Raw genomic sequence first — 26,299 nt, forward strand, 5'->3', positions numbered from 1 at the left:
TTTAAATTAATTAATTAACCTCTAAATTTTAGTTATGTCGTACATTTCATCTCATTATCCATTTCCTCAACTTTTTTTCTATTAATGATAAATATTTTCGTTCTTAAGATTTTACCATTAAAACATTTTCATCCCTAAGTATTTTTCACTAAACCTCTTTTAACCTTTTTGACTAATAGTTAAATTGATAAAAAAATGGAAGGAGTGATCAAATATCAATGAAAAATATGAGAGACTAAAACGAATATTTTTAAAAATATAATAATAAAATTGTTAATTTTAATATTAATAAACTAAATAGCAATTTATTCTATAAAAAAATATATATATTAAACTCAATATCCAAAAATTCTGTATGATAAAATTGGGATAATCTAATCTCACTTTTTATTTCAAAAGTTGAAAAAAAATTTGCCAAATTCAAGCTATATAAATAATTAATTTAATTATTATATTTATTAAAAAGGAGAATTTAAATTTAAAAAGGAGAATTTAAATATAATAACCCAAAATCGTTCAGAGTGGAAAAAGCGAATCCATATAGCCGACCCCAAATTTTTGGGATAAAGGCTTAGTTGAGTTGAGTTAGAGAGTGCGTCAGAATTGACTTATTCGGAGACAATGATACAACCTAGGTTTAATAGCCAATTAATGAATAATTAAGCCAAATGGAAACAAGAAGCAGGTGCAAAGCTTAGCTGGTGTTTCTGAGTGGCTTCAAATTAATCCATTTAATTATGGAAAGAAAATTAAGATACATGTGCATATGAATTTTTTTTTTCTAAATTAACTTTTTTTTTTTCTCTTTAATTGTTTTCTCTTTATGTTTCAGCATATATTTGACAGCATATTATTTTCCTATGAATAATTGATATGATTTCACTTACAAAATATTTTATATATTCTTTCCTTTTTTTTTTTTAATGATAAGGATAATAGAGGTGTTCGGTTTCGGTTCGGTTCGGAGTTTTGATAGGAACTGGAACCAAATAGAATTGAAATTTTGGTACGGTTTCAATTTAGTTATTCATTATTTTCGATTTTGATTTAGTATTGTTTTTCGGTTCTGGTTCGGTACTAATTTTTAATTTTGGTTTGGTATAATTCTGATTCAATTCTCAGTTATTAAAATAATTTTATATCATTATTTCCTTAAAAAGTCATTTTTAAATTAGTATTTAAATTTTAAATTAGATTATTAATACATAATATATCATATAATACATCTTTTAGCTATACCTAAAGTGTATATATAATTTAGGATTAAATATATTATACAATATAATATCATAAGTATATCATATACTATATATTTTAATTATTTATTAATCATATAATATTTAACTATAAGATATAAATATAATTAAGAATATATATATATATATATATATATATATAAGATAATAGTATATTTATAATTAAGAATTATAAGATAATTTAATATATTTGTAACTAAAATTATTAAAAATATATTTATATTGAAAATATATAATATATATAAAAAATAGAAAATATATATATAAATTCGATTCTCAATTCGATTTCAATACAATTCCGGTTCGATTATTGGTAAATAATTAGAACCGAACTAAATTATCAAAATAAATTCTATTCGGTACAGTTCTTTGGTTCGGTTTCGTTCCTCTAGAATCGTGCACAGCCCTAAAGGATAACAATAAATGGATTATCATAAAATTATAATTTTAAATAATTTATAATAAATTTTAATTATTATCATAAAAATTATTATCCCTTAATTTAAAATTTATTATAAATCAATTAAAATTTATTATAAATTACTTAAATTTTATTATTATTATTATTATTATTATTATTATTATTATTATTATTATTATTATTATTATTATTATTATTCGAACAATAATCAAATCCATTTCAAGAGAAATGGAAAATCATAAATCATATACAAATAAAGCTATCAAAATTAAAATGAACAAATCAACTTCATCGACCAATCATCCAAGTCCCAGGAATGAATTGAAAATCAAACAAAGGAAAACCCATTTCAATATAAACCAATTAATTGAAGTAAATAGAAGAAAATAATAAGTGTTAGAAGCTTCCGTTCATGACCTTGTACGATATGAGGAAAGATTTTCTTTTTTTCTATGGTTATGGTCCACATATTGAAGCTGACAAATTATTGATTAAAATGTTTTGAGGTCTAATTAAACTCTTTAACTTTTTAAAAAATATTAAATAAAATTTTCAAATTTTTAGAATTTAATTAAATATTTTTAGAGATAAATAAATATTTTAATTTTTAAAAATATATTAAAAAATTAAATTATAATTTACATCTAATATAAATATAATCAATGCTATACACAAAAATTTTTTAACACGTAATTTTCATTAATAATTATATATATATATATATATAATTTGTAACATCTCTATAGATATCTGCTATTTTATCTTGTAATAATTATACTATTTAAAAATATTTTTTTTCCTTTTATGTTCCCTCAACATCCAACAAAAAACAAGTGAAAGGGAACTTGACGTTCTTTTAGGAATTTTTTTTAATTGTATTATTGCACCTAATATTTTTTAATTAATGTAATTTCTTTTTTTAATTATAATAAATAAATAAACAAATAAAGTCCACTAAACTGAATGAAAATCTTAACATATTTATATATATAATTTTTATCATACATTATATATTGAATTCAAATTGCAAAGACGTACGAGAAATTCCAAGACAAGAAAATAAAATTAATTATCTTAAAAGGCCCACATAGTTAGGCAGGTTTCCTCTAACCAAAAAGGCATCGATTTTCCAAGGATTACAAAATTGAACGAGGAAACCAATGTTTGCAAATTAAAATAATATTTTTTATTTAAAATATATTTTATTATTTTAATATTCACATCAAAATTTGAGTTAATTAAGTTAATTTAAACAGGTTAAATGTAAATTGAATTATTTGAATTTTGACCATTTTAAATTTTATATGAAATATGTAATTATTATTAAACTATGTTGTTCCCTGCTTAATCAAATGAGTTAGTATTAAATTAACGAATAAAATATCAAATAGGTCTATGCATTATTAGTAGATGGTCAAATAAATTTAAAAACAAATTTTTGTCAAATAATGACAAAATTATTTAATTAAAGCTGAATAAGTTCTCAATTAATAAAATATTTTTTTAATAACAAAATATTGTTTTTAAAATTTTAAATATTAATATGATTTTAAATAAAAAACATAATTAGAAAAATAATATTTATTTTTATTAAAAATCAAGTATATTTGACCTTTTTAAAAATTTCCATCCTAATTTAATAAAAAACTTGATTTTAGATTTACTAGACTCTCAATTAAAAATAAAATGATTTATTTGATTTTTTTCCCCTTAAATTAATAGCAAAATCTATCCCAAAATTTTGTCTTCGGGCATCTTTTATCCCATTCACATTACGTTTTTTGTCACCGAATTGGTAGGTGACCTCGGAGAAGCATAGACCATGGATGGTTGATTGACTATGGACAATGGAGACTAAAATCTTTGGCATGTGTTTTGAATATTTTCATTTGAGATTGGCCTTTTGAGTGATTTAAGAGGTGCTTTAAAAATTTCTGTTGTAAATTTTTCAAAATTTTTTTTTTTATCGGCAGAGGTATATTCTAATTGTTAAGCCAATCAAACTAATCACTTTGTGAATTTTCGTAATAGTCTGTAAATCACAAAAGTCAGATAGCGAGTTATAAAATTTCGAGTCAAATGATACACTTACGGCCCTCAATTTTAAATTCGGGATCTTTCTCATACCCACCTTATCATTAATCATTAAGTCTATAAATTATTGGTAAATTTTTCATATTGAGATGAAAGAATTGAATAATTAACAAAATAATTAAATAAATATGCATGTAATTAGCCTCATAATTTTCAAAATATTCATGGTGAAAGGTGGCGAAGGAAGATCCAATGCCTTTTTCTGCTTCTAAAAACAAAAATAAAATTTCAAGATAGCGTTGTAATCCACTTAAAAAAAATGTTTGCTAGCAGCCTATTCAATTCTCAATAATCCAAAAAAAAAAAAGATTAATCGACGTTAATTCCACTTAAAAAGTTAGAATTTATTTGATATTATTGTCAATATTTGAGAAAAATATTTTTAATATATATTTTTTAATAATATATAAATTAATATATATATATTTTTTTTTTACCTTGTGGGATAATTTTTTTTTTTTTTAATAATAGTGTTGTTCATCACAAAAAATTGAGGTTTTGTGCTAATCGTGTCAAAATTTGTAACAAAAACGATATTTTGGATTATAATTAATGGAGATATTTAACTTTACAAATATAATAATATAAAATTTAATATATTGTTTATATATATATATATATATATATATATATATTCTCTCCCTTTCTGCCGCCTACTGCTGGCCGGATATTGGACCCCCCTACCGCTGGTGATGTCGCCGATCAGTGCAGGAGTCACTGGCTGACGTGAGGAGGTGATCGCCGAAAAGAAAAAGAAGAAAAGGGAAGAAACGGGTGCGGAGAGAAGAGGGAAATAATACTTTTAATTCTTTTAAAATAAATATATTATTTTATTAAAATATTTTTTTTCCTTGGACGTCCCATCAGTGTACCCTGTCCTTTTTTGACCTTTTAATAAAAATTTCATTTAAGTCCTTTAACTTTCAAAATTTTCCAACTAAGTCCAACATTCTCTTCAACTAAATCCAAATCTAATTTATCACATTTAAAAATTAAATTTAACTAAAACCTTAATAAAAATAATAGTACTAATATATTATGAAGTTGTAAATTAATTAAAATAATATTAAAGTAATATTAAATTATTATTAAAATTTATAAATCTTATATTTTAAAAAAATCCAGGTTATTACAGTTTAATTATACTCTATTATGGTATTTTTGAATATATAATATTAACTCTTCAAAATTTGTGGCAAGGTTAATGGCCAAATTTTTAAATTTTAATTTAGGCAAAGTAATATAATTTAGGGAGCATTAATTAAATTTTTAAAATCTAGGTTATTTCTTTACACTTGATTGCACCCATGATTAAAATTTTACCTCTAAAATAATTAGACAATTACATTTGTCCTTCACTTGATGTTTGATATGATTATTATAAAAAAATATATTTATTTTTAAATATATTGTCATACAATTTGATAAAGATAATAAGACTATAATAATTCTTTAATTTAAATATCTTACATCACAAGTTAAACACCTAAATTTTAAAATAAAATATACTATTGAAATTTAAGATTTTAATCTCCTATAAATCCATGAACTTGGTTTCATGGGTAGTTAGTGTAGCTTGTATACCAAGTGACAAAAAAGGTACCAATTTTCATTATTGTCTAGTTGAGCTAAGGCCCATAGATACTCTGGGCCAGGCCTTAATGGGTCATAGCCTAGGCCCTTGTCTATCAATTGGCCCATTCTTCCATCCATAAGGGAGGAAATATATTCATAATAATCAATTATATATATATTGTCAAATATTATTCATTGATAAGGAGTCTAGTCCATTACATTATAAGGCCTAAGCCCACAAGGTCAGCCCAACAGGCAAGCAGTAGCCTACTCTACTCAAAGCCCCCATGTAGAGCCCATAACCCAACAAAATAAAACCCTAGCCTCAATCTCGCTACTCTCTGACAACAGCAACCCCCAGTGGGGTACTCTACTCCATAGCCGAAGGCAAGAAGAGATCCTTGACCAGGCACCTGTGCAAATATTATTTATTTATTTAAAATAAATTATATAAATAAAATATTATTTATTTAAAATATTTGCACATTTTTTGTAATATTATATTTTAAATAAAGAAAAATTAGACATTCTATCGAATTATTTAAATTTTAAAGTATAAATTTTTTATTTTTATATAATAAAAAATTAAATAGATATAGATAATACTAAGACAATAATAATTATACTTGAAACGAATATAATTGAAAATAAACTTTAATTAGGTTAAGATTGAATTTAAATATTAAAATTATTAATTAAATTTAAACTAAAGCTGAATACTATTAAAGATATCTTCTATTATTATTTTTAACTAGTTATTTTATTCATATATTACGTGAATTATTTATTATTTTATTTTAATAATATATATATATTTATATTTTATAATCATATTAGGTTAATGATAAAATTTTTAATTAATTATAATTTTATTTTAAATAATAATAAATAAATAAATTGATTGATAAAATATTTTTTAAATTAATTGACATATATTAATAAAATAATAAAAAATAGAAAAAAAATACAAATATGGCGATTTTTAAAATATCATTATTAAAATTTTTATACTTTAAATATAAAAAATGTTTTACAAATAAATTTTATAAATAATTGTTTATATATATATAATATAATATTTATAAAATAATTCACTATTATTCTAATCTAATCAAAAGTTAATTAAAAAATGATTATTTTAAGGATATATAAAATATCGAGTGTTTTATAATATTTGAAATTATAAATTTTAAATTTTAAATTTTAAAATTTTAAAATATAATTTTAAATAATAATTATTTTTATTTCTGAGATAATAATTTAGATTTGAAATTTAAAAATCTTAAAATAAAAGATGATATTTAATATGAAAAATTAATTTTTGCATAAAAATAAAAAATTAGTGTGTCACAGGTTAATTTTTTATACACTATTCAAATCTTATCTGCATAGATTGGAGCTCAAATTTTACTATTTCCAAAGAAGTCTTTTGATTGGATATTAAAAAATAAAAAAATTATTATTTAATTTCTGAATTTCAACAAAATTAATTATTTAATATTTATATTTTAAAAATATATTATTTAATTTTTATATTTTATTTTTATTAAATTATTTAATATTTTTATCAAATTTTTTATTGATAAATTGATCAAATTATTATTTAGTCCATCTATTTTAATAAAAATAATTGGTTAATTCTCATATTTTAAAAAAATATATTAGTTAATATATATAATTTAACTCTATTAACTATTTAATTTCATAATTATTTTTTATATATAAACTATTATAATTCTCTCCCATTTATTTATCTCTTATTTTTTCTTATTTTTTGCTTTTTATATTTTTTCTCTTTTACACTCACACTCTTCTCTTCTTCATTCTTTTTTTATTTTCATTCGCTAATAAAATGGCACAAGCTGTTTACACAAAAAAAATTAATTTTTTTTAAATTTCTAAGTAATAAATGAAAAAAAAATTTAGTAGAGAAAACACCAAAATAATGTCAAAAGAATTATAAATTTGAAAAAATATAAATTTATACAAAATTTTTATTTTTATCCAATAATATATTTTTAAAATACTATATTTTTAATAGTATATAGACTAATTTATTAGTTTCACTAAAATAGAAGAATTAAATAATATTATTTTTTAAAATATAAGGATCAACTAATTAATTTACTTAAAATAAAAAAAATAAATAGTACAAATAATAAAAAAATTGATGAAATAACTAAATAGTTTAACTGAAGTAAAATGCATTGATTAAATAGTATATTTTTTTAAAATATATGAATTAAATAATTAATTTTATTAAAATATAAAAATTAAATAATAATTTTTCCTCTAAAAAATTACAAGTGGGTGCAAAACAAATAATCAAAATTTCTTTTTACTTTTTACTTGTATTTATATAATTTGTTATTTTATAGAAAGAAAAAAAGGAAAAACGGGTGAAATTATAAAAGAAAGTAAAATTCCTATGGACCTGTTTTATATTGAGGAAAAGGAAGAGAAAAATTATAAGGAAAGAAAAAATAATTTCCCTTATTTTGTTGAAATAAAAAAAAATTAAAAGTCTAATTTTTCCGTTTTGTAAAAAAGAAAAAGGGGAAAGGAAAAAGGAAAAAATTGTAATAATTTGTATGGAAAAAAACATTTTGAGTTATTTTATTTTTCATCTAAATTGGGTAGAAAATAATAGAAAATAATGTTAACTTTTATGATTTTCCATCCAAATTGGGTAGAAAATAGTAGAAAAATAATGTTAACTTCTATGATTTTTCTTTGTGCCATTTTCAGCCTCAAATAGTTATTTTTTTAATAAATTTTATTTATTTAACATGAACATAATAATAAAAATATAATAATTTTTATTTTTTCATTTATTTTCCTAAAAATATACAAATAAATAGTTTACTTCATTTTATTTTATTTCCTTATAAGAAAGATTCGAGAAAACAATAATATTTTTTCTTTTTATCGAGCTTTTACTTTATTTATAATTTTATTCGTTTTTCTTTCTTCAACTTTCTTTTTTTACAAGTCTAAGGAAAAGGGAAATTATTATTTTCATTGTAAATCCTTTATATAGAAAAACTAAAGGAAAGTTGAAAGAGAAAATTATTACACATTTATTACTATACTATATTAAATAAATAAAATTATATTAAGAAATAACTATTTGAGGACAAAAGATATTTTAAAAAAATTAACATTTTTTCCAGTTTTTTAGCAATTTTGATTAAAAAAATAAAATAACTCAGAGCATTTGTCACATAAATCATCACAAATTTTTTTTCCTTTTATTGTTACAAAATAAGGGAATTAAATTTTTAATTTTTCTTTGTTTTTTCTTTTGATAAAATAATAAAATTACTTTTTTATTCCTTCCCCTATACTTTTTTTTTTCTTACTGCAAAACATCAAAATCAAGGAAAAGAAAAATTAAATAAAATACTTATTTAAAATGTTCTATTTACTAATGTGACAATTTATTTATTTTTACATTTATGTTTTTTTTTTCATGATTATCGTATTTAATTTTTCAAATGCAATAAATTATCTTTAATTTCTTATTTTTTATCCTCTTATTATTTTGCTATTATCGTATAAAATCTGACACATATATAATCTAATATATTTTTTAGAATAAAAAATATTATTATCAATTATAAAAATTAAATTATTATGTTATATTTTCAAAAAGTTGTCACAACCCAACCTATGAGCAGAACCGGCATTAGGACCTGAACCAGCCTAAAGGTCTCGATACTTGTAGTAAGCCTAACTATTCCTCAACCCAACTCTAAGGCTCATTTGGTCCCAATTTCAAGAATTCAATCGGATAGAGTCCGACTATAAAATGGACAATTTAACAGAGAGTTTTTGACTCGCCCAACCTGTAAACACAATATATAATAAATTGGAGAGTTCAGCTCACTCTCTACATGATCAAAAAGTCATAACTCAAATGGGAGCCCAGCTCCCTCATCAAATTCCATTATGTATACAGTTATTAATCTTATAGGTCCAACATAACTTTTATAATACAGACCCAAATAAAATAAGTACTTATAACATATGCGGAGTCTAAAAATTTAACTCAATTATACAAAATACTATCAAATGACCTGCGAAGAAGAATAGTAGGTTAGTCACAACAAATAATACTCCTATAGCATGGAAAAATAGATGAACAGGAGTGAGAGTTCGACTCAGAGAGTAAAATATCAAATTTAACTATAATTTCTATAGCTATCTAAAGCTAATGCACCATGTGAAGTGAAATGCAACATCGTCATAAGTTTCATGAGGCAATTTTGAGCACTCACACACCCAACACTGTCAAACAATACATATATGGAAGCTGATCCCCTATACAACCCTCTTAATCCAACCTCTGCCAGTGAGTGTTTCTCAAGCCCGACTTTCGCTTAATAAATCAAATACAGGGTCCCAGCGAGTGTCTCTCAAGCCGTGTCTACCCGTCCTGTCCATATGCAATACCACATCAGACGCACGCCACGCATACACACTGCTCTAAATTACCACAAACAACATCCATGGCACTTCAACATTTATGAATGCAATATAAAATGTGCCTAGTATTTAACTACATATATACATATTTATAAGCGATGCATGGGCATGCTTGAACATATAGTAATATTAAAATTACAATTAAAATTAATATTTTACTCACAAATTCAACCGAAGTCACTGTGGTGGCTGGGTGGAGGAGGAAGGCTGTCTCGGCTCACTGACTATTTTATTACAATTATTTAATACATTTGACTCAATATAAACTAAGAAAAGATCAAAGATGTCCTAAGTCGTGCCGAAAATCCAGCAGACTCTCCCCTATACCTAGGACCTACCTAACCTGTAAAATGACTTAAAACACACTTCTATATCCACAAACCACACTCTCACAACTCAATTACATCACATAGCCTCTCCTAGGCCCATCCAAACAGTCAATAATCACAATATGAAAAATTATAATTTAGTCATTATAATTAACCCTTTTTACAAAAATTACCCAAATGAGTTTTAAAAATTTTAAAATTTTGCCCCGCAGTCATTAGCATTATTACTAAGCTAATGTAAAATGAATTATAATTTTCTAAGCTACCACAAATATTTTATGGATTTTTAATCCCATTCAATCACTAGATAATTAAGAAAAAGTAAGGTTCGAGTTTACCTATGCCGATTCCGACCTCGGGAACGCGTTCGGGACGTCTGACAACAGTGAGGTAGCCTATAATCTTGATCCGGTTTTGAACTGGTTCTAACAGCTTATCTGCTCGGCCCAAAATTACAAATTCGGCCGACGATCGAATTTCTATGAAATTAAAGTATATACGCGAAATCCACAATACCAGAATTAGAATAATATATATATATATATATAATAATTATTTGAAAATTATGGATGTTACAAAAGTTATATTGCAAACAAATTAAATATTATCATGCCAATATTTTATATAAAAAATATTAGTATCTATTAATAAATTAACTTCAATTGAAATTTAAAGTTGAAATCTCATAATCATATAGATTATTTTAGTATTATCAAATTAAAATTATCATTATTAATTTAAATTTTTAATAAAAAAATTAATACAACATATTTTTAAAAGTAAATAATATAATTTTGATTATATTTAATTGTTTGCTGATTTTTTAATTTACTTGTTTATTTTGTAGAATATAATTTATTTGATTAATTATGTATTGTATAATCATAATTGGATTTTCTACTAATTTATCATTAATCTTTTGATTATTTGGAAGGTTGGGTACTATTTTTCATATGACAAGATTCTTTTATTTTTCAATATCAGCCATCCGATTCAGAAAGAAGTGCACACGTGGCATTGTGATCCACCACAGGCCCCAATGACAAAGAGTCAGGTGCAAATCAAAGGCCGAAAATGAAGACCACAAAAACCAATCTCAACCGTAGGATCTTAAAAGCCATCCACGCGGCACTTGCAGGAACTGCCACAGATGATTCCCAAACTGGAGAGAGAGAATCCATAAACTTGGAGAAGTTGCCCCAACTCGGAGTTGGAGGGGGCAATATCGGCAAATAAATGAAAATCAGAGGGCAGCGAGAGGAAGAGGATAATATTTAAACGACAGCGACGCAGAGATAAGCGAAAACCAGCAGCCAAAAAAGCCATCCAAACAAACAACAGAGCCTTCTCTCTCTCTGCACCTTTAAAAGCTTCCCTTGTGGTTTTCTCTTCTTTTCTCTCTCTCTCTCTCTCTCTCTCTCTCTGCCTTGCGTTTATTCATTTCTCTACCTCATCGTCACAGATTCTTTCTCTCTCTCTCTCTCATCTCGATCCCGAAACTGTAAGTCTCGAAAAGCCCTTATTTTTCCAATCTTACCCCTCGATCTTCGTCTTATGTTCTTGATCCCTAATATTTGCGTCCAATCTAAATAATTTCCTGTCATTTTTGTTATTGATGTGTTTGTTTGATATGTTTGTTTTTGATTTTTATGTGTTGCATGCAACCGATTTGGATTTTGAGGTTTAATTTTTCTTGATTTTGTGCGAATCGATTATCTTGATCTGCGATTGAGCTGCGGATTACGTTTTGTCATTTTTTTGGGTTAGTAATTATTATTATTATTTGTGATAGATAGAATTGAAGCAAATAGGGCTATATAGCGTTTGATCTCTCTGATTTGTCGAGACAATTGTTAGTTGAAATTGAGTGCACTCGATTCGATTGGGCATTTTTGCAGGTTTATGAAAATGTTTTTAATTTGTTAAAAAATTTTATTTTTATTTTTGTGTTGGTTGCGATCGCTGTAACGTGAATGCGGGACCCTTATACCACACATTATAGTGATGGCTGTCGGGTTGCTGTTTATTGTCAAAAACAAGAACAGTAAGATATAATAGAACTATTGAATCAATTGTTTTTAAGCTATTAAAGTTTAGAGTTCACTTAAAAGTTCTGTGAAGGGTTTTATACTTTTGTTTGCTGTCTGGTTTATTGGATTGATTGTGTATTTGGTTTCTTTTTGGTTTTGGGAACAACTGCTAGTTTGGACCTATATTTTTTTCGCTAAATTTTGCATCTGTTGTTCTCTACAACTGTTCTTTTCAGGGCAACCATGAGCGACGAAGGAGAAAAGACCTGCCCACTTTGCGCAGAGGAGATGGACTTGACTGATCAGCAATTGAAGCCTTGCAAATGTGGTTACGAGGTCTGTGACTTTTTTTTTTTTAGTCCAGGCTAGCCTTAGGTAATTGTTATGGCAGTTTAGGACAATCATAGTTTGTCCTCTTGTGTGTGTATGTATTATTTCTATATGTTGCACTGTGTAATATGACATCTATGGTTTGATTTTGATCAATGCTATTTGCTGTAGGAGTAGCATGTGTTATTAGTTGCATTTTGCCTAATTTTTGTCACTCTTCCGCTAGGAAGTGTTACAAGCCATCTTTTGGTGGTCTATATGTTGCGTTGAGAGAATGAGAGAGGGAAAAGATGCTATTATACTGTTTTTGTTCTTTTTGTTAGCTTTCTAATGTCCTAATTTGCGAATCATTGGCATTTGCTTCGTTGCTCTTTTTAATCTTGAATAGCTGATTTACACATATTGCGGTCTCTTTTTGCTTCATGGCAGATATGCGTTTGGTGTTGGCATCACATCATGGACATGGCAGAGAAGGATGATACAGAGGGGCGGTGCCCAGCATGTCGGGTTCCTTATGATAAGGAGAAGATAGTAGGGATGGCTGCTAGCTGTGAAAGGTTGTTTTTGCATTAACTGATTCTATTTATTGGTTATTTATCACAAGATTATATTGATATCCGACTTTCCTTTCCAAAGATTGGTGGCTGAAATTAATAGTGAGCGAAAGAAGTCACAGAAGGCAAAGACAAAACCTTCTGAAGGAAGAAAGCAACTCAGCAGTGTGCGGGTGATCCAACGGAACCTTGTGTACATAGTTGGGTTGCCTCTCAATATGGCAGATGAAGATGTAATCCTGCTCTCTCAATCACTCACTGGGTTAATTGTTTCATCTTTCTCTATCTAGATCACTTTCTGAAGGTTCTATTTTTTTTTTATAATTTTTTGGACAGCTTCTCCAGCGCAGAGAGTATTTTGGTCAGTATGGGAAGGTCCTGAAAGTGTCTATGTCTCGAACAGCAGCTGGTGTCATTCAACAGTTTCCAAACAATACTTGTAGCGTGTAAGTGTAAATGCCTACACCATGTCCTTGCTTTAAGTCTTTTTGACTGTTTGATTGATGCTTTTTTTTACCATGGTTGATGGGGCTTCTTCATTGAAATTCCTACAGGGCAGTTGGACTCCTAATCTTAAGTTATTGATTCTTGTGAGTTTTAAGAACAGTAGAAGTACTGACAATTTTCCTAACCTCGTTTTTTCCTTTGTTTATTTTATGTATTATTCTACAAAGTTATGGTTTTTTTCCCCCTCTCGTTTTTATTTATACTTTCCTATTCAGTTGATGCTATTGTTGTCCCTCTTTCTTAAAGGGTTTCTCACTTTTATTTTATTATTTTTTTAAAATTTATTTGCAGATATATAACTTACTTAAAGGAGGAAGAAGCGGTTCGTTGTATTCAGTCTGTACATGGATTTGTCTTGGATGGTAGATCTTTGAAGTATGTGCAACGTTACATCTGTAAAAACTTCTTATGACTTATAGGTTCAAGGATTTATATGTGCTAATAATTTTGGGGAATGTCAGGGCATGCTTTGGGACTACAAAATATTGTCATGCATGGCTGAGAAATGTGGTATGGTCCATGGTTAAATCTTTGTTCTTTCATTGGATGTATGGATTGCTTTTTCATATGTTCTGGAAGAAAAGAGATTATTAGAATATATTTTAATTGGGAATGAAATTTTTTTTTTGTTTTCAGCCTTGCACCAATCCGGATTGTCTATACTTGCATGAGATAGGTTCTCAAGAAGACAGTTTTACAAAGGATGAGATAATATCAGCATACACCAGGTATATTTGTTTTTCAGTTGATTACTCTGTTAGGAATGGGAAAATAGATTTCTGTTGGCTTGAGAATAGATATTTAGAAGGATAATTCTTGGGCTTTCTTCTTATATAATCACTAGTTGTAATTCCCTTTTTTCAATAATATTCCATCCCATGTAGTAGGTAGAACATTGAAATATTGTGATTTGTTATACCTAATAGTTGAGTAAGCAAATAGATGTTATTTGTGTTCTTTGTTTGAAATTGCAGCCTATTTTTTGTTTTGTTTTGTTTTGTTTGGGCCCTTGTGAGTTGATGTTTATTTTCTAAATGAAATTTAAATTTCCAGTTTGTCTGCTTTACCCTTATCTTTCTCCTATAATAAATGGTGAATGTGCATTGCTTTTACTGTGTTATTATTTTTGCTTATAGCTGATGACTGATGTGTTGGCATTGTATTGCTTAGGTTTTTTTTTTTTTTTTTTTTTTTTAATTGAAATTAACTCATTATTGTTTTCAAGGAGTAGAGTTCAACAAATTACTGGTGCAACAAACAATATGCTGCGGCGTTCAGGGAGTATGTTGCCTCCACCTATAGATGATTATAGCAGCAATACTTCTGCTTCCGTCGCAAAACCTATTGTCAAAAATACTTCAAATGTAAGATTTTGTTGTTTGTGAAATAAATTATGCAACAGGTCTCTTTTTTTGGGAAGAAATAAATAGTGGGATGATAACTGATAGTTCCTCTTATAGTATCTCCATTTCCCTTTTGCATTTAAGTAAGTGCACAATGGGATTTATTAATTTCCTCTCCACTTCACCTTTTTCTTGACTAAGAAAAAATAGATACTGAAAGGCTGTGTGCATGACAAAACCCTGAGATACACATCCCTGTAGCTGGCAGTGGTTTTAACTGTTTGTTTTTATCTTGCAGGGTACAATGAGTACAGGCAAGGGTTCTCCACCAAATGGAAGCTCTGGTAGGCCTATTGCACTTCCTGCAGCAGCTTCATGGTATGTCAATCACTTGTAAGTAGTTTTAATTTTTTGTTTGTCAGCATTCCTGAGTAACTGTTGTATCAGGGGGATGCGTCCTGCTACTCAACCTCAACCTGCTGCTAGTTCAGCATCTTTGAATGGACTTACTAAACCAAAACCAGACACGGTTAATGGCACATTGGGATTCTCAACAACAGTTGCAAGTACAACTCAGTCTTCTACTTTGCATAGTGATGTCGGAAAAAGGGCAACATGGAATGGAGACGGTCAAACTACCAATGGTAAAGGCAAACAAGATCCATTGAAATATTTTAAGCAAAATGCTGAAGATTTTCAAGCCAATGTGCCAGATAAGCTAGCCACAATTGATTGTACTGTTACTGAAACATCGAGTAATCAGTCATGTAGTCCTCCATCTAAGCACAGTGACTGGGGCCCTGCTTTGGTGTCAAATGGTCCAAACACCTTTCTTCATGCTGTGCCATCTTCTGGGCCTGAAAAGGTGGGAATTACTGCTACTGATAAAGAATCAATAAATGCTGACAATAATTTTAGAAGCGAACTTTCTGGTTTAATGAGAACTAGTAGTTCACTTACAGATCATAGTGTGATAAAATTGGCTTTGTCACCTGGGAGTCTAGGATTAGAGCAATCATATCCTGATCAATTTAGAGAACCTGTAGCCTCACCAGGAAGTGAAAAAATTTATGGTCCAAGAGAACAGCCTGATTGGAGAACTGATCGTCAAATTCAAGCAGTTACAAATAGTGTTTCTGAAGTGGAGGAGGATATAATATCATTTGATAATCAGAGACTCAAGGATCCAGAAGTTGTAAATCGTACTTCATATCTTCCAAATTCAGCTAATTCACTCCATGTTTCAAATCATTCTAGGTCTCATTCCTTGCAACATAATGAGCCTTTCAGTGCTGTTAATGTAAATTCGGATCCTTTATTCATGGATAATAGAGTTGGTGACCGCTCACTTGTGCATGCGTCTAACTATAATGTAATGCCAAATGGATATCCAGAGAAGTTATACAGCAGTTCTGCTGGTTTGGACAGAAACATGGAGCATTCCTTCTCTCTTCTAAATGAAGGGGACGGGGGGAAACAAATGGGAAGATTTCAAGAAGATACAGCAGCCTTGGATGTGGGTGAGAGCAGCATAATTTCAAATATATTATCACTTGACCTTGATGGATGGGATGACCCATTAACTTCACCTCAGAATTTGGCTAATCTGTTGGGTGAAACTGATAAACAGCCTAACTCTATCAAAATGTCGGGTTCTTGGAAAGTTCAAAATAACAGTCAGTCTAGGTTCTCTTTTGCAAGACAGGAGGAATCGAGAAGTCATTTAGTTGATGTTGATCCATCTTTTAATGTTTTTGGGAAGTTGACAGAGAATCTTTCATTTAGTCAGGATTTTTCAGAAAAAAGAAATTCGTATTTGGGTAGGGTTGGGATGAGTAATGGTTTCTCTACCAGTAATTTTGAGGAATCTGAAAATTTCACTAGTGGTCCTTCGGTTTTCTCTTCTAATAAGCCTTCTGGTGAGTATATGTTTTCTTTCTATATTTAGTTACTGAGTTGTCTAACTTGTCTTTTTGTTTAAAGCTCTACTGGGTTTCTTGAGCCGAGTATAGGCTCTACTGGGTTTCTTGAACCGAGTATAGGCATTCATTTCTCTTGCATTGGTATATTTGTTAACTTGTAAACTCCAGTGAAAATAAGAAATTTCATTACTTGATTTTCATCTGTATATGTAGCTTGTGCATGAGATATGAAATTACGAACAGGGACTATTCCCATTCTCATTTCTTGATTGCTAAATTTGATTACTGACCTTAGTATAACATTAATATATGCAATGGTAATGGGGGTGAGTTTGGTTGGTTGTGTGAGATTCATCAAACTTTAATGTCATTTTTATTGGGTAGGCAGTTGGATTTTAATTCTATTGTGTTGTCTACATCATTGTGCCACATTCCTGTTTACTACTGGCTGGAGTTGGAGGGTTAATATTTTTTGAACACTTTTGGTAGCAAGCCCAGAATGCTGATAACCTGTGCTAACCTTCTTTGTCTTTTATACTTGTTCAACTTCCTTTCTGGGATGGAAAAGTTGGGAAAGTGAGGACATTGAATTCCCTGGAATGAATTAGTATTGGTTTTCTGGTGTTGTTGGTAATGTGAAAATCTGGGCTATATCCAATAATTGAGGGCAACTTACGACCTAGTTGGCAGAATGGATGCTTCAAGTTCATAGGTTGAAGTATTATTTACATAGGACATTTGATTGGAAACCATTATAATTTGACAGGTGATTAGGTGTTTTGGAACTAAATATTTTTAATTAATATTTATATACTATATTAGCATCGTTTTTTAAAATTCAAATGCAATCATGTCTGGTTCCTTGAACACTTATTTAGTTTCATCTTTCTGCAAAGGGTGGAGGTTTTATTTCTATTTTTTTGTTATTCGCCTTTTGGATTGAACAAATTGGTTTTTTGTGCTGGGTATTATATTGAACATTAATTTTGCTATTTAGCAGTTTCAAGAGCCCAAATTTCTGCCCCTCCTGGATTTTCTGTTCCCAACAGAGCTCCACCTCCAGGCTTTTCTTCTCATGAGAGGATGGACCAGATCTTTGATACCATATCTGGTTAGTTTCATATTCATCATCCAGCAAGATTCTTGGTTTACATCATAGTTATCAATTTTTTTTCCCTTTTCGTAGGGAGTCATTTGTTCGACTCTTCTTCCATGCTGAGAAATTCATATCAGCCAGCTTCAACTGGAAATATTAGTGGCAGTGGGGATATTGAGTTCATGGATCCTGCAATTCTGGCAGTTGGTAAAGGGAGACTTCAAGGTGGGCTTAACAATCCAGGCTTAGACATGAGACCGAATTTCCCACAACAGCTAAGTGCCTATGATAATGAGGCAAGGCTTCAGTTATTGATGCAACGATCTCTCTCACCACACCAGAACCTGAGATATACTGAAATTGGGAATAGCTTTTCTGCTCTTACTGATTCTTATGGCATTTCCTCTAGGCTTGTGGATCAATCACAAATAAGCAATCTATCTCCTTTCATGCAAATGTCCCTTCAGCATTCTAGGAATGGGCTTATGTCAAATGGGCACTGGGATGGCTGGAATGAGTTTCAGGGTGGAAACAATCTTGGTGTCGCAGAACTCCTGCGTAATGAGAGACTGGGATTGAACGAGTTCTACAATGCTGGGTATGAAGATTCTAAGTTTCGAATGCCAAGCTCAGGAGACTTGTATAACAGAACATTTGAGATGTGAACACTGTTGGAATGACATTTTTTGTACCTGGCAGCAATGGCCAATCGAGAAGCATAAATGATCTATATGCAATTATGTGGCCTTGTACTGAAGTATGGGACGGACTCATCAATGGTCTCTTTGGGCAGCCTAATGAAGGATAAACTCCCGAAAATCGGGGTCTTGAAGGCAGCAGGTAATGATAATCTTTTTGTGTGTTTCCTTGTGACTAGTAGTTTCTAGTGCATTGTGGAAATAATTGTTGGAGCTTTGGCTAACTTGTAATTGCTTATACAAGCATGTATGTGAAAAAAAATAGAAGTTGCATGGTGACTCGGGAAAGGGAAAGGTAACATGCGTGGGAAGCATGTACTTGTCAAAATGGGGACAAGATTGCATCATTAATTAGTTTTGCTTTTCTTGTGTATATTGGCCCTTTACAGGTGGACGAAGCTGCAACCTACATTTGATATGAAGATTGTATTGTGAAATGATGTATAATGTGAAACTGGCGGGTTGATCCTCTAGTCGGTTGATTGTTTTGCTCCTTGTTATATAGGAAAGAGTAAATTTTGGTTGCTACTCTCACAGCTAAATAGATGAAGTTTGAAACGTCCTTGTCCCTTTTTCATTTCTTCATTTTGCCTTTTGGGTGATTCCGATGCTGCCTACTGCCTCTTTAGTGTTCATATGAACGAAGTTTTAGAGTTGAAAATTACAATGAGTTTGTTACATTCAATATGATTCCAAGTTTTTTTGGTACGTGATATACATTTTTGTTTCCTGAAAATAAAAACCAAAAGGTGAAAAAAAAAAGAGAATAAAGAAATTATTACGGTGGAATGTAGATCCGTCGATCTTTTATTAGAAAGTGTCATTTATACGGTTTTCTCATTATGAAAAAAATATGGTAGATCTTTGTTTGGAGTTTATATAAAGGAGAGGAAAAGCTAAAAAAGGCTCTATCGGTCTGAGGGGGAGGGGGAAGTCTTAATCCATTTTTTCATGGCATTGATGCTATTAAAAAAATTGTCAATTGTTTAATTATTCTTAATTACATTTGAAAATTCAACCATATATGATGGATGATATGCTGCAAAAGCCCAAATTTTTCTTCTTTTTCCTCGAAGATACGAGCAACAAAAAATACTTCAAGCGAATGAATTTTTTTTAATGAACTTAATTAAATTAGTTTTTTTAAATGGAATTAAATTATTATAAAAATATATTTAGTTATAAAATGGTTTCAATTAATTTTTTTAATAAAATTAAATTGTATTTTATCATAACAATATATTTGGTTCTGAATTAAAATTGTAAAAATTAAATAATTAAAATTTTAAAATATATAAACTAAAACTAAACCGAGCTAAAATTAAGGATAGAATCCGGAAAAAAAAAATTGATTGGATTCTGTCGTTTTTGAAAAGAAAAATGGTCCATTTTAGTATAAAATATATAGATTCTTTAAAAAAAAAAAAATCTAGCTGAATTTTAACTGCAAAACAATTCTGTCTCATTAAAAATGCAAGAATAATACTTAATCCTACTTTGCACATATTCTTTAAAAAAAAAAAAAAAAATCTGCTAAGCCCTACCCAAAATAAAAAATTAAAAAATAAACAAATAAAATAAAATTGATTTGATTTGTTCAATTAAAATAAAAATCTGCTAAGCCCAATATTCTGAATTGGGAAAAGCCCAACAAAGACATTTTTTGAAAGCTGCAACATGGTACTATGCTCTTTGAAGCTATTTTAAATTCAATGTTTAAAAACAAGGAGACCACCAAACAACCCTTCACTTTCATAGATAAGTGAAAAAAAGAGAAAGACAAAGAAAAGAAGTACATAAGATCACTTCACCTCCTTTAAATATTTGGCATTGCTTAAAACTGTTATTGGTTTTTTAAATATATTTATAATTTATGTAAATGTGGGAAGAGAAAAAAGTGGCTTTTTTTTTAAAATATTCTTTATTTTTTAAATTAATTATAATTATATTTTATTATTTAAATTAATTTTAGTATTTATATAATAAATAATATGAATAAATTTTTTTTTGAAATGATAAAATTATTTTATAATTTTTTAATTTAAAATAAATAATAAATAACATATTAAAATCTTAGTCTTATTATAAATCTTATTTCAAAAAATATTTATATAGATAAAAATCTTAACTCATAAACAATTTTATTAATAGTAAATGATAATATGTAATTTAAAGATTTAATTAAATAAAAATAATATTATTTTTATTTTTCATTAAAAAGTAAAATGATAATTTGTAAATAATAAATTTAATAAAAAAATTTGAGTTTTAAAAAAAATAATCATTTATATAGTAAAAAATTTAGTAGTAATAATAATAATAATAATAATAATAATAATAATAATAATAATATAATTAAAAGGAGAAGAAAAAAGAATTAAATAGAGGACACCATGTGGCAATATAATGGAGCACAATGCCACATGTCAGCACCAAGGGAATACCTTCCTGCTTTATATATATATATATATATATAGAGAGAGAGAGAGAGAGAGAGAGAGAGAGAGAGAGAGAGAGAGAGAGAGAGATCAAAAAAATTTTTGAGGGAAAAAAGAGAGAGAGAGAGAGAGAGAGAGAGAGAGAGAGAGAGAGAGAGAGAGCTCAAAAAAATTTTTGAGGGAAAAAAGATCTTAAATGTTAAACTTATTTCTAGTAATTGCATTTTTTTTTTGAAAACTTGAATAATTTTATGAAAATAGAACTATAGCTAGAAAATCAGTTATATGCTTACATAAACCATTTATTTTGTAGGAATTTGAAAGGTGCAAGAGGGTGATTCGGTAGCATATAAATTTTTATCAAATGATTCAATATAAGCTTGATGAAGGGGTCCACTTTATTTGTATTAAAAAAATTCTTTGGAGATTAACAATGCAATTATTTTGTGCAAAAAACTTTCACTAGAAAGTCTTGCTGATTGTGAACTCCAAGCTATAGTTCCATGAACTCTATGGGAAGAGGTACTAGAAAAGAGCGTGGAGAAGAGAGGCGTTGAAAGGCCATCAAAGAAGATGCAGGGAAGATATGGCCCTAATGTGGAGGTTAAAGAGGTAATGGTGATTTTTGTATGTATAATGCACATTATAGTTTAGAGTTGTTTATCATTTATTATTTTTTTTTCAAATGATGAGAGAAGATTGGAAAGGAGGATGAGATGGTATTGTGAACTTGTAGACTAATGTTTATGCTAGTCATTGTATATACACAATGTGATACCCCTTACTCGTCTACAGTGTAGCCGAGTAAAGCGTGCCACATTCGATGCCGGAGCACCCTATCTTATCTTTTCCTGCCCATTATTACTTTTAAACTTCATAGAAAACACGTGATAAATTTTTTTTTTAATCATAATTCATTTCTGTGGATATCCGGGCAGAGCCTCATCTGTTTTATTAACATCTGGCGGGTTTTACTATACACATGTTAAAAATAATTTCATATGTATCTCATATATCTATATGTCATATCATATCATTCACAAATTTTCATGTAATTTCAAGTAAATAATAAAACTTATTCATATGAAAATTTATATATAAAAGCTTACAGTTTTATTTACTATCCAAAATATAATTACAAATTATTTACAAAGTTCAAAATAAGTTACATATCTCAAAAAGATTTACATTATTTACTTATGTACAATAAACAAAATTTAAAACTAAATATACATGGGCCCTACCAAAACTACTATGCTGAGGTGACTAGCAGACACTGTCAGATCTGATCAAATCTCTGTTAGGGCACTACTGCTGTGGTTGTTGCTGTGGCTGTGCCTGGTCTCCATTACCTACGTGATGGAAAACCAACGAGCTAAGCGAATTGCTTAGTGGTGCATAACTTTAAAAGGAAAAAATAACTGAACAATTAAAAATAATAATTCTTGACTAATTTCATAAATTCTAAGTCTTTACAGATTTATTTGACTTTGGGATCAATTTATTTATCAGGATCTTCTCTGTGCATTTATTTCATTTTCAGTCTCTTTAAAATTATATCAGTGCTCAAGTAACCTATAACAGACTATAAAGGTTGGATACATGGGAGTATACTGGTTAGACAATTATATGTCTACCATCTATACAATTGTCATGTTAGGCACAAGGCCAGCAGGTAGGCTTTCAAAGCCAAAAATGAAATTAGGCTAAATGGCCAACAGGCAGGCATATAGCCTGTAGAATAATCATATCAGACATATTTTGTCAATAAATGATTATTTATGTAGGCAGTATTGCTATCTGTAATCCCTAATTGGTATACCAATCAATCCAAACTGTATACATAAGCCTAGGTTTACTTCGGGCAATTAAGCATTATCAATTACTTATTTGAAATTTCATGTCACTTTATTTTGGAAAAGTGGGTTCCACATACTTATTTCATGTAATTCAGTGTTTAGTAATATGTTAGGGTTAAAACCCTACCATAAAATAGCTTGTTTTGTGAATTTTTCATTAGGTTCAGCTTTAGTGTCTTAATTTTACCTATAAATTTGATCACCTTGTGGCTACTGTTTGGCCATTGTTTCTTCATGGAAGTTGTTCCTCAATGTTTTGTCTTTGTTTTCCCTTTTTGAATCATGGCATTTGGATTTTTGGAACCCAAGTTATGATCAAATAACCATAACTGGTTCATTTCCTAATTCTGGATCCTTAGCTAGGCAGATTTTGAAATTACACTTTACCAATTTAATTGGACATGTTGCAGTCACTTTTAAGCTTAGTATTCTTCATAGAGTTTATTGCCCTATGTCTTATGGTCACTCAGAATTTTGGATTGTAATTTTTCAAGTTTTATAGAATTACTTATAGCCAAATCACTGGCCTAGACTCAAGTAACCTGTGCCAATAGGATCCTAGTTCAGGTCAATAGCTTTGACTCAACCTTTGAGATTCTTACATTTATAATTTGAGGAAAGTGTTTAAAAAAAAGTTGGAGCTCTATTTCTCAAGTTTTCAGAACAATATGGCTCATCCCAATTGGAGTTTCCTAGTGGAGATATGACTTGAAGACTGTTCTGTAGTCAATGGTCATTTAGGCAAATTTCCAGAATTGGTATGCTAACTTGACCTAGCCAATTGACCTAGTTTCCTTACTTTCTGCGTTTTGGTCAAAATACTAATATTGTAGATTGATGTATTGTGAACATTTTTCCACTGGTTTCATTGCATTTGTATTTCTGTAGACCAAGTTATGGCCTCTTTGCCATAACTAGTCAAGTAAGCCTATATCTAATAATTTCTGAGCAATATGGTTCTGGGTAGTTTTGTGACCTAACTTGGGCCAATAATTTGGATTGGTTTAAGTCATTTCTGGGCTCTATGGTCTTCATGAAAGTTGTAGTTCTATATCTAAGCTTTCCAATGGTATAAAATTCAGGTCATTTGGACGTGTCTAGTGGGAGTTATGGCCAAATGAATATGTACTGTTCATTTGGTCAATTTTCTGGGTTCATCATTTGGTTATCCAGATTGGGATAACAATTAGGTCAAGTTTTGGATAGAATTTAAGCATGATTTCTTCATGAAAAATGAAGCATTTTAGGTCTAGTTTCATCTCCAATGGGCCTTATACCAATTGGAGTAACACAATTTCGGTTATGGCTTAAAACACATACTCGATTCAATAATTCTCAACCTGTAAAGAAATTTACACTTCTAATTTCATTCCTCCAACTCCCAAACTACAATTTAACATTCATGGCACTTCTAATATCATCAATTCATCTAAACACTATCAAATTCTAGCAACAACACTAGTCTCCAACAATTAGGTTAAAACCCTAACTCTAATTTATCAATCACAATATATACATGCAATTAATGTCTCACATATATAACTTCATCTACACATCCATTAACATCACTAAACACCATTTACATGCATGAAAACATTAAACTCCCATATATCTCAAAGCTGCCGAAATCTAGGGTTCTAGATTACTAATCATTTTCTTCCAATTTCATATCATAATTACTCTTTTCAACCTCAATTTAAGATTTAACAAGGAGAGGAGAAGAAAACCTGCACTAATCTTGAATGGACAATTCTTCAAGTTGCTAAAACTTCACCAATCCTTTCTTTCTTGGCTGCCTATAGTCTTCCCAAGGTGTGGCGATTAATTTTTGTGAAGAAACTTGTGAGAATTATGGTAAGAATGGGAGAGATTTGGAGCTTGCATGAAAGCATCCATGGAGGAAAATGGGAATACAAGGTTTGGCCATTTGAGAGCAATTGAAGAAGAAGATGAAGTTAGTGGATAATCTTATCACCTTATGGCTATTTATATCCCACTAAGTTTTGTTTATTAATTTCAATACCTAAAGTTTTAATATTCCTAATATTTCCCCCTTATGTTTCCTTTAATTACATTACATATAGTTTCATGTTTTTATGGGATTTTCAAAATTTAAATATCACTCATTTTAATGGACATTTAGGTCAAAAGTCGACTCTAGGTGCCAAATGACCAAAATGCCCCTATTCGGGTTATAGTCAACCTTTTTTGGTAATACCTACTAAATTCTCAATTCGACGATTTTTTAAATTTTATACTGTTTATTTCATTTTATTTTCATCTGTACTGACTAACTAAATTTTTTTTGACATTTTCAATGTCATTTGTACCTCAATAAGCTTTTGATTAAGTCTCGAAAATTATTTCCTAGGGTTCCTTGTAGGTCTGGGATCGTCAACTGTCTATGCAGGGACTTCCCGATATGGTCACCCATCGCCGTGGTTTCGACTCCTTTAACCTAGTTTTTTATTTTTTCTTAATTTTTCTTGGTCTTTATTTCATTAATTTATGTCTCCTCACCCTAGTTTAAGTGTAGTTTCAGACATTCTAGCTGTCCGAACAGACGTTAGTCGTCAGAACAGTAGAACATACGGACTACCTACAGTGAGGGCGTTACAATTCTTTCTCTCTAAATAAAAATTTCATCCTCAAAATTTATCCAGTGTAAATAATCGAGGAACCACTATCTCCTTGTCTCTCCGCTTTTTCGTGTTATAATACTTCACTTTCTCTTTAGTCTGTCTTAGTAGATCTAGCTCTACAATCATATCCTCATCTTGATTTACTATCGAAAATACATAGCTCTACACAATAGTCTCAAGTCGGTACTGTAATCTGCAGCTTACATCATAAACATTGAGAACATTGCGTAGTTATCACAGTATATCCCAATAGATCAGATTTTTTTTCCTATACTTATCCTCAATCAGTTCTGCACCCATTTTCTTTCATCTCATATACAGTCTCTTTCTTATTTTTATCCATTATCTTTAATACGATCCTTTTCGATTGATAATCTACCATCACCTTATGGCCTACAGGGTTGCTAACAAGTATGTTATCTTCTAACCCATCTATCAGTATCCTCTTTCAATAGGAGGTACAATGCATATATAGGGGTGAATATAATTAGGGTCTATCAATACATGTATAAAGGTATTATAAATAGAAAATGTACCTCTGATAACGTCTACCGGATTTGGCTCCTCCCGAGCCATAGCGTACACACGAGGTGCTACTCCAGACTTGGGCCGTTCTATAGTGTCAGAAACCCTTTGTGATGTACCAACTGTCTCAGGCCTCACAGGTCTTCTACCCCTCTGCATTGTCGGGGCAGACCTCTCAGTCGGTGGTAGAGC

The 26,299-nt window shown here is 29.2% G+C and overlaps 1 protein-coding gene across 6 annotated transcripts; it reads left to right on the forward strand.

Annotated features, from left to right (window-relative positions):
* Positions 1-11,455: 11,455 nt before the first annotated feature.
* LOC110671981 (uncharacterized) lies at positions 11,456-19,351 on the forward strand. Of its 6 annotated transcripts, none has more exons than XR_002498187.2 (14): positions 11,456-11,664; positions 12,430-12,529; positions 12,953-13,080; positions 13,160-13,310; positions 13,414-13,523; positions 13,876-13,959; positions 14,046-14,094; positions 14,221-14,312; positions 14,810-14,948; positions 15,226-15,305; positions 15,375-16,846; positions 17,847-17,960; positions 18,036-18,785; positions 19,033-19,351. XR_002498187.2 is itself a non-coding variant. In XM_021834621.2 (13 exons), the coding sequence occupies exons 2-13, from the start codon at positions 12,437-12,439 to the stop codon at positions 18,608-18,610; spliced, it is 3,084 nt and encodes a 1,027-aa protein (XP_021690313.2). In that variant the 5' UTR covers positions 11,456-11,664; positions 12,430-12,436; the 3' UTR covers positions 18,611-19,351. The 6 variants fall into 6 exon arrangements, 3 of the variants coding, with proteins under 3 accessions (XP_021690313.2, XP_021690314.2, XP_021690315.2); XR_009147135.1 differs by having other exon boundaries at positions 17,850-17,960; XR_009147136.1 differs by having other exon boundaries at positions 14,816-14,948; positions 17,850-17,960.
* Positions 19,352-26,299: the final 6,948 nt, after the last annotated feature.

The sequence above is a fragment of the Hevea brasiliensis genome, chromosome 1 (assembly GCF_030052815.1).
Source record: "Hevea brasiliensis isolate MT/VB/25A 57/8 chromosome 1, ASM3005281v1, whole genome shotgun sequence".
In the NCBI taxonomy this organism is placed as follows: Eukaryota; Viridiplantae; Streptophyta; class Magnoliopsida; order Malpighiales; family Euphorbiaceae; genus Hevea; species Hevea brasiliensis.

What these genes read in the sequence shown, in the direction of transcription:
- LOC110671981 (XM_021834621.2), top strand. Translation starts at nt 12,437, where the DNA reads ATGAGCGACGAAGGAGAAAAGACCTGCCCACTTTGCGCAGAGGAGATG. An exon ending in ATAATATCAGCATACACCAG is followed by an intron (nt 14,313 to 14,809) that starts GTATATTTGTTT and finishes ATTGTTTTCAAG; the next exon opens with GAGTAGAGTTCAACAAATTA. An exon ending in TTGTCAAAAATACTTCAAAT is followed by an intron (nt 14,949 to 15,225) that starts GTAAGATTTTGT and finishes TTTATCTTGCAG; the next exon opens with GGTACAATGAGTACAGGCAA.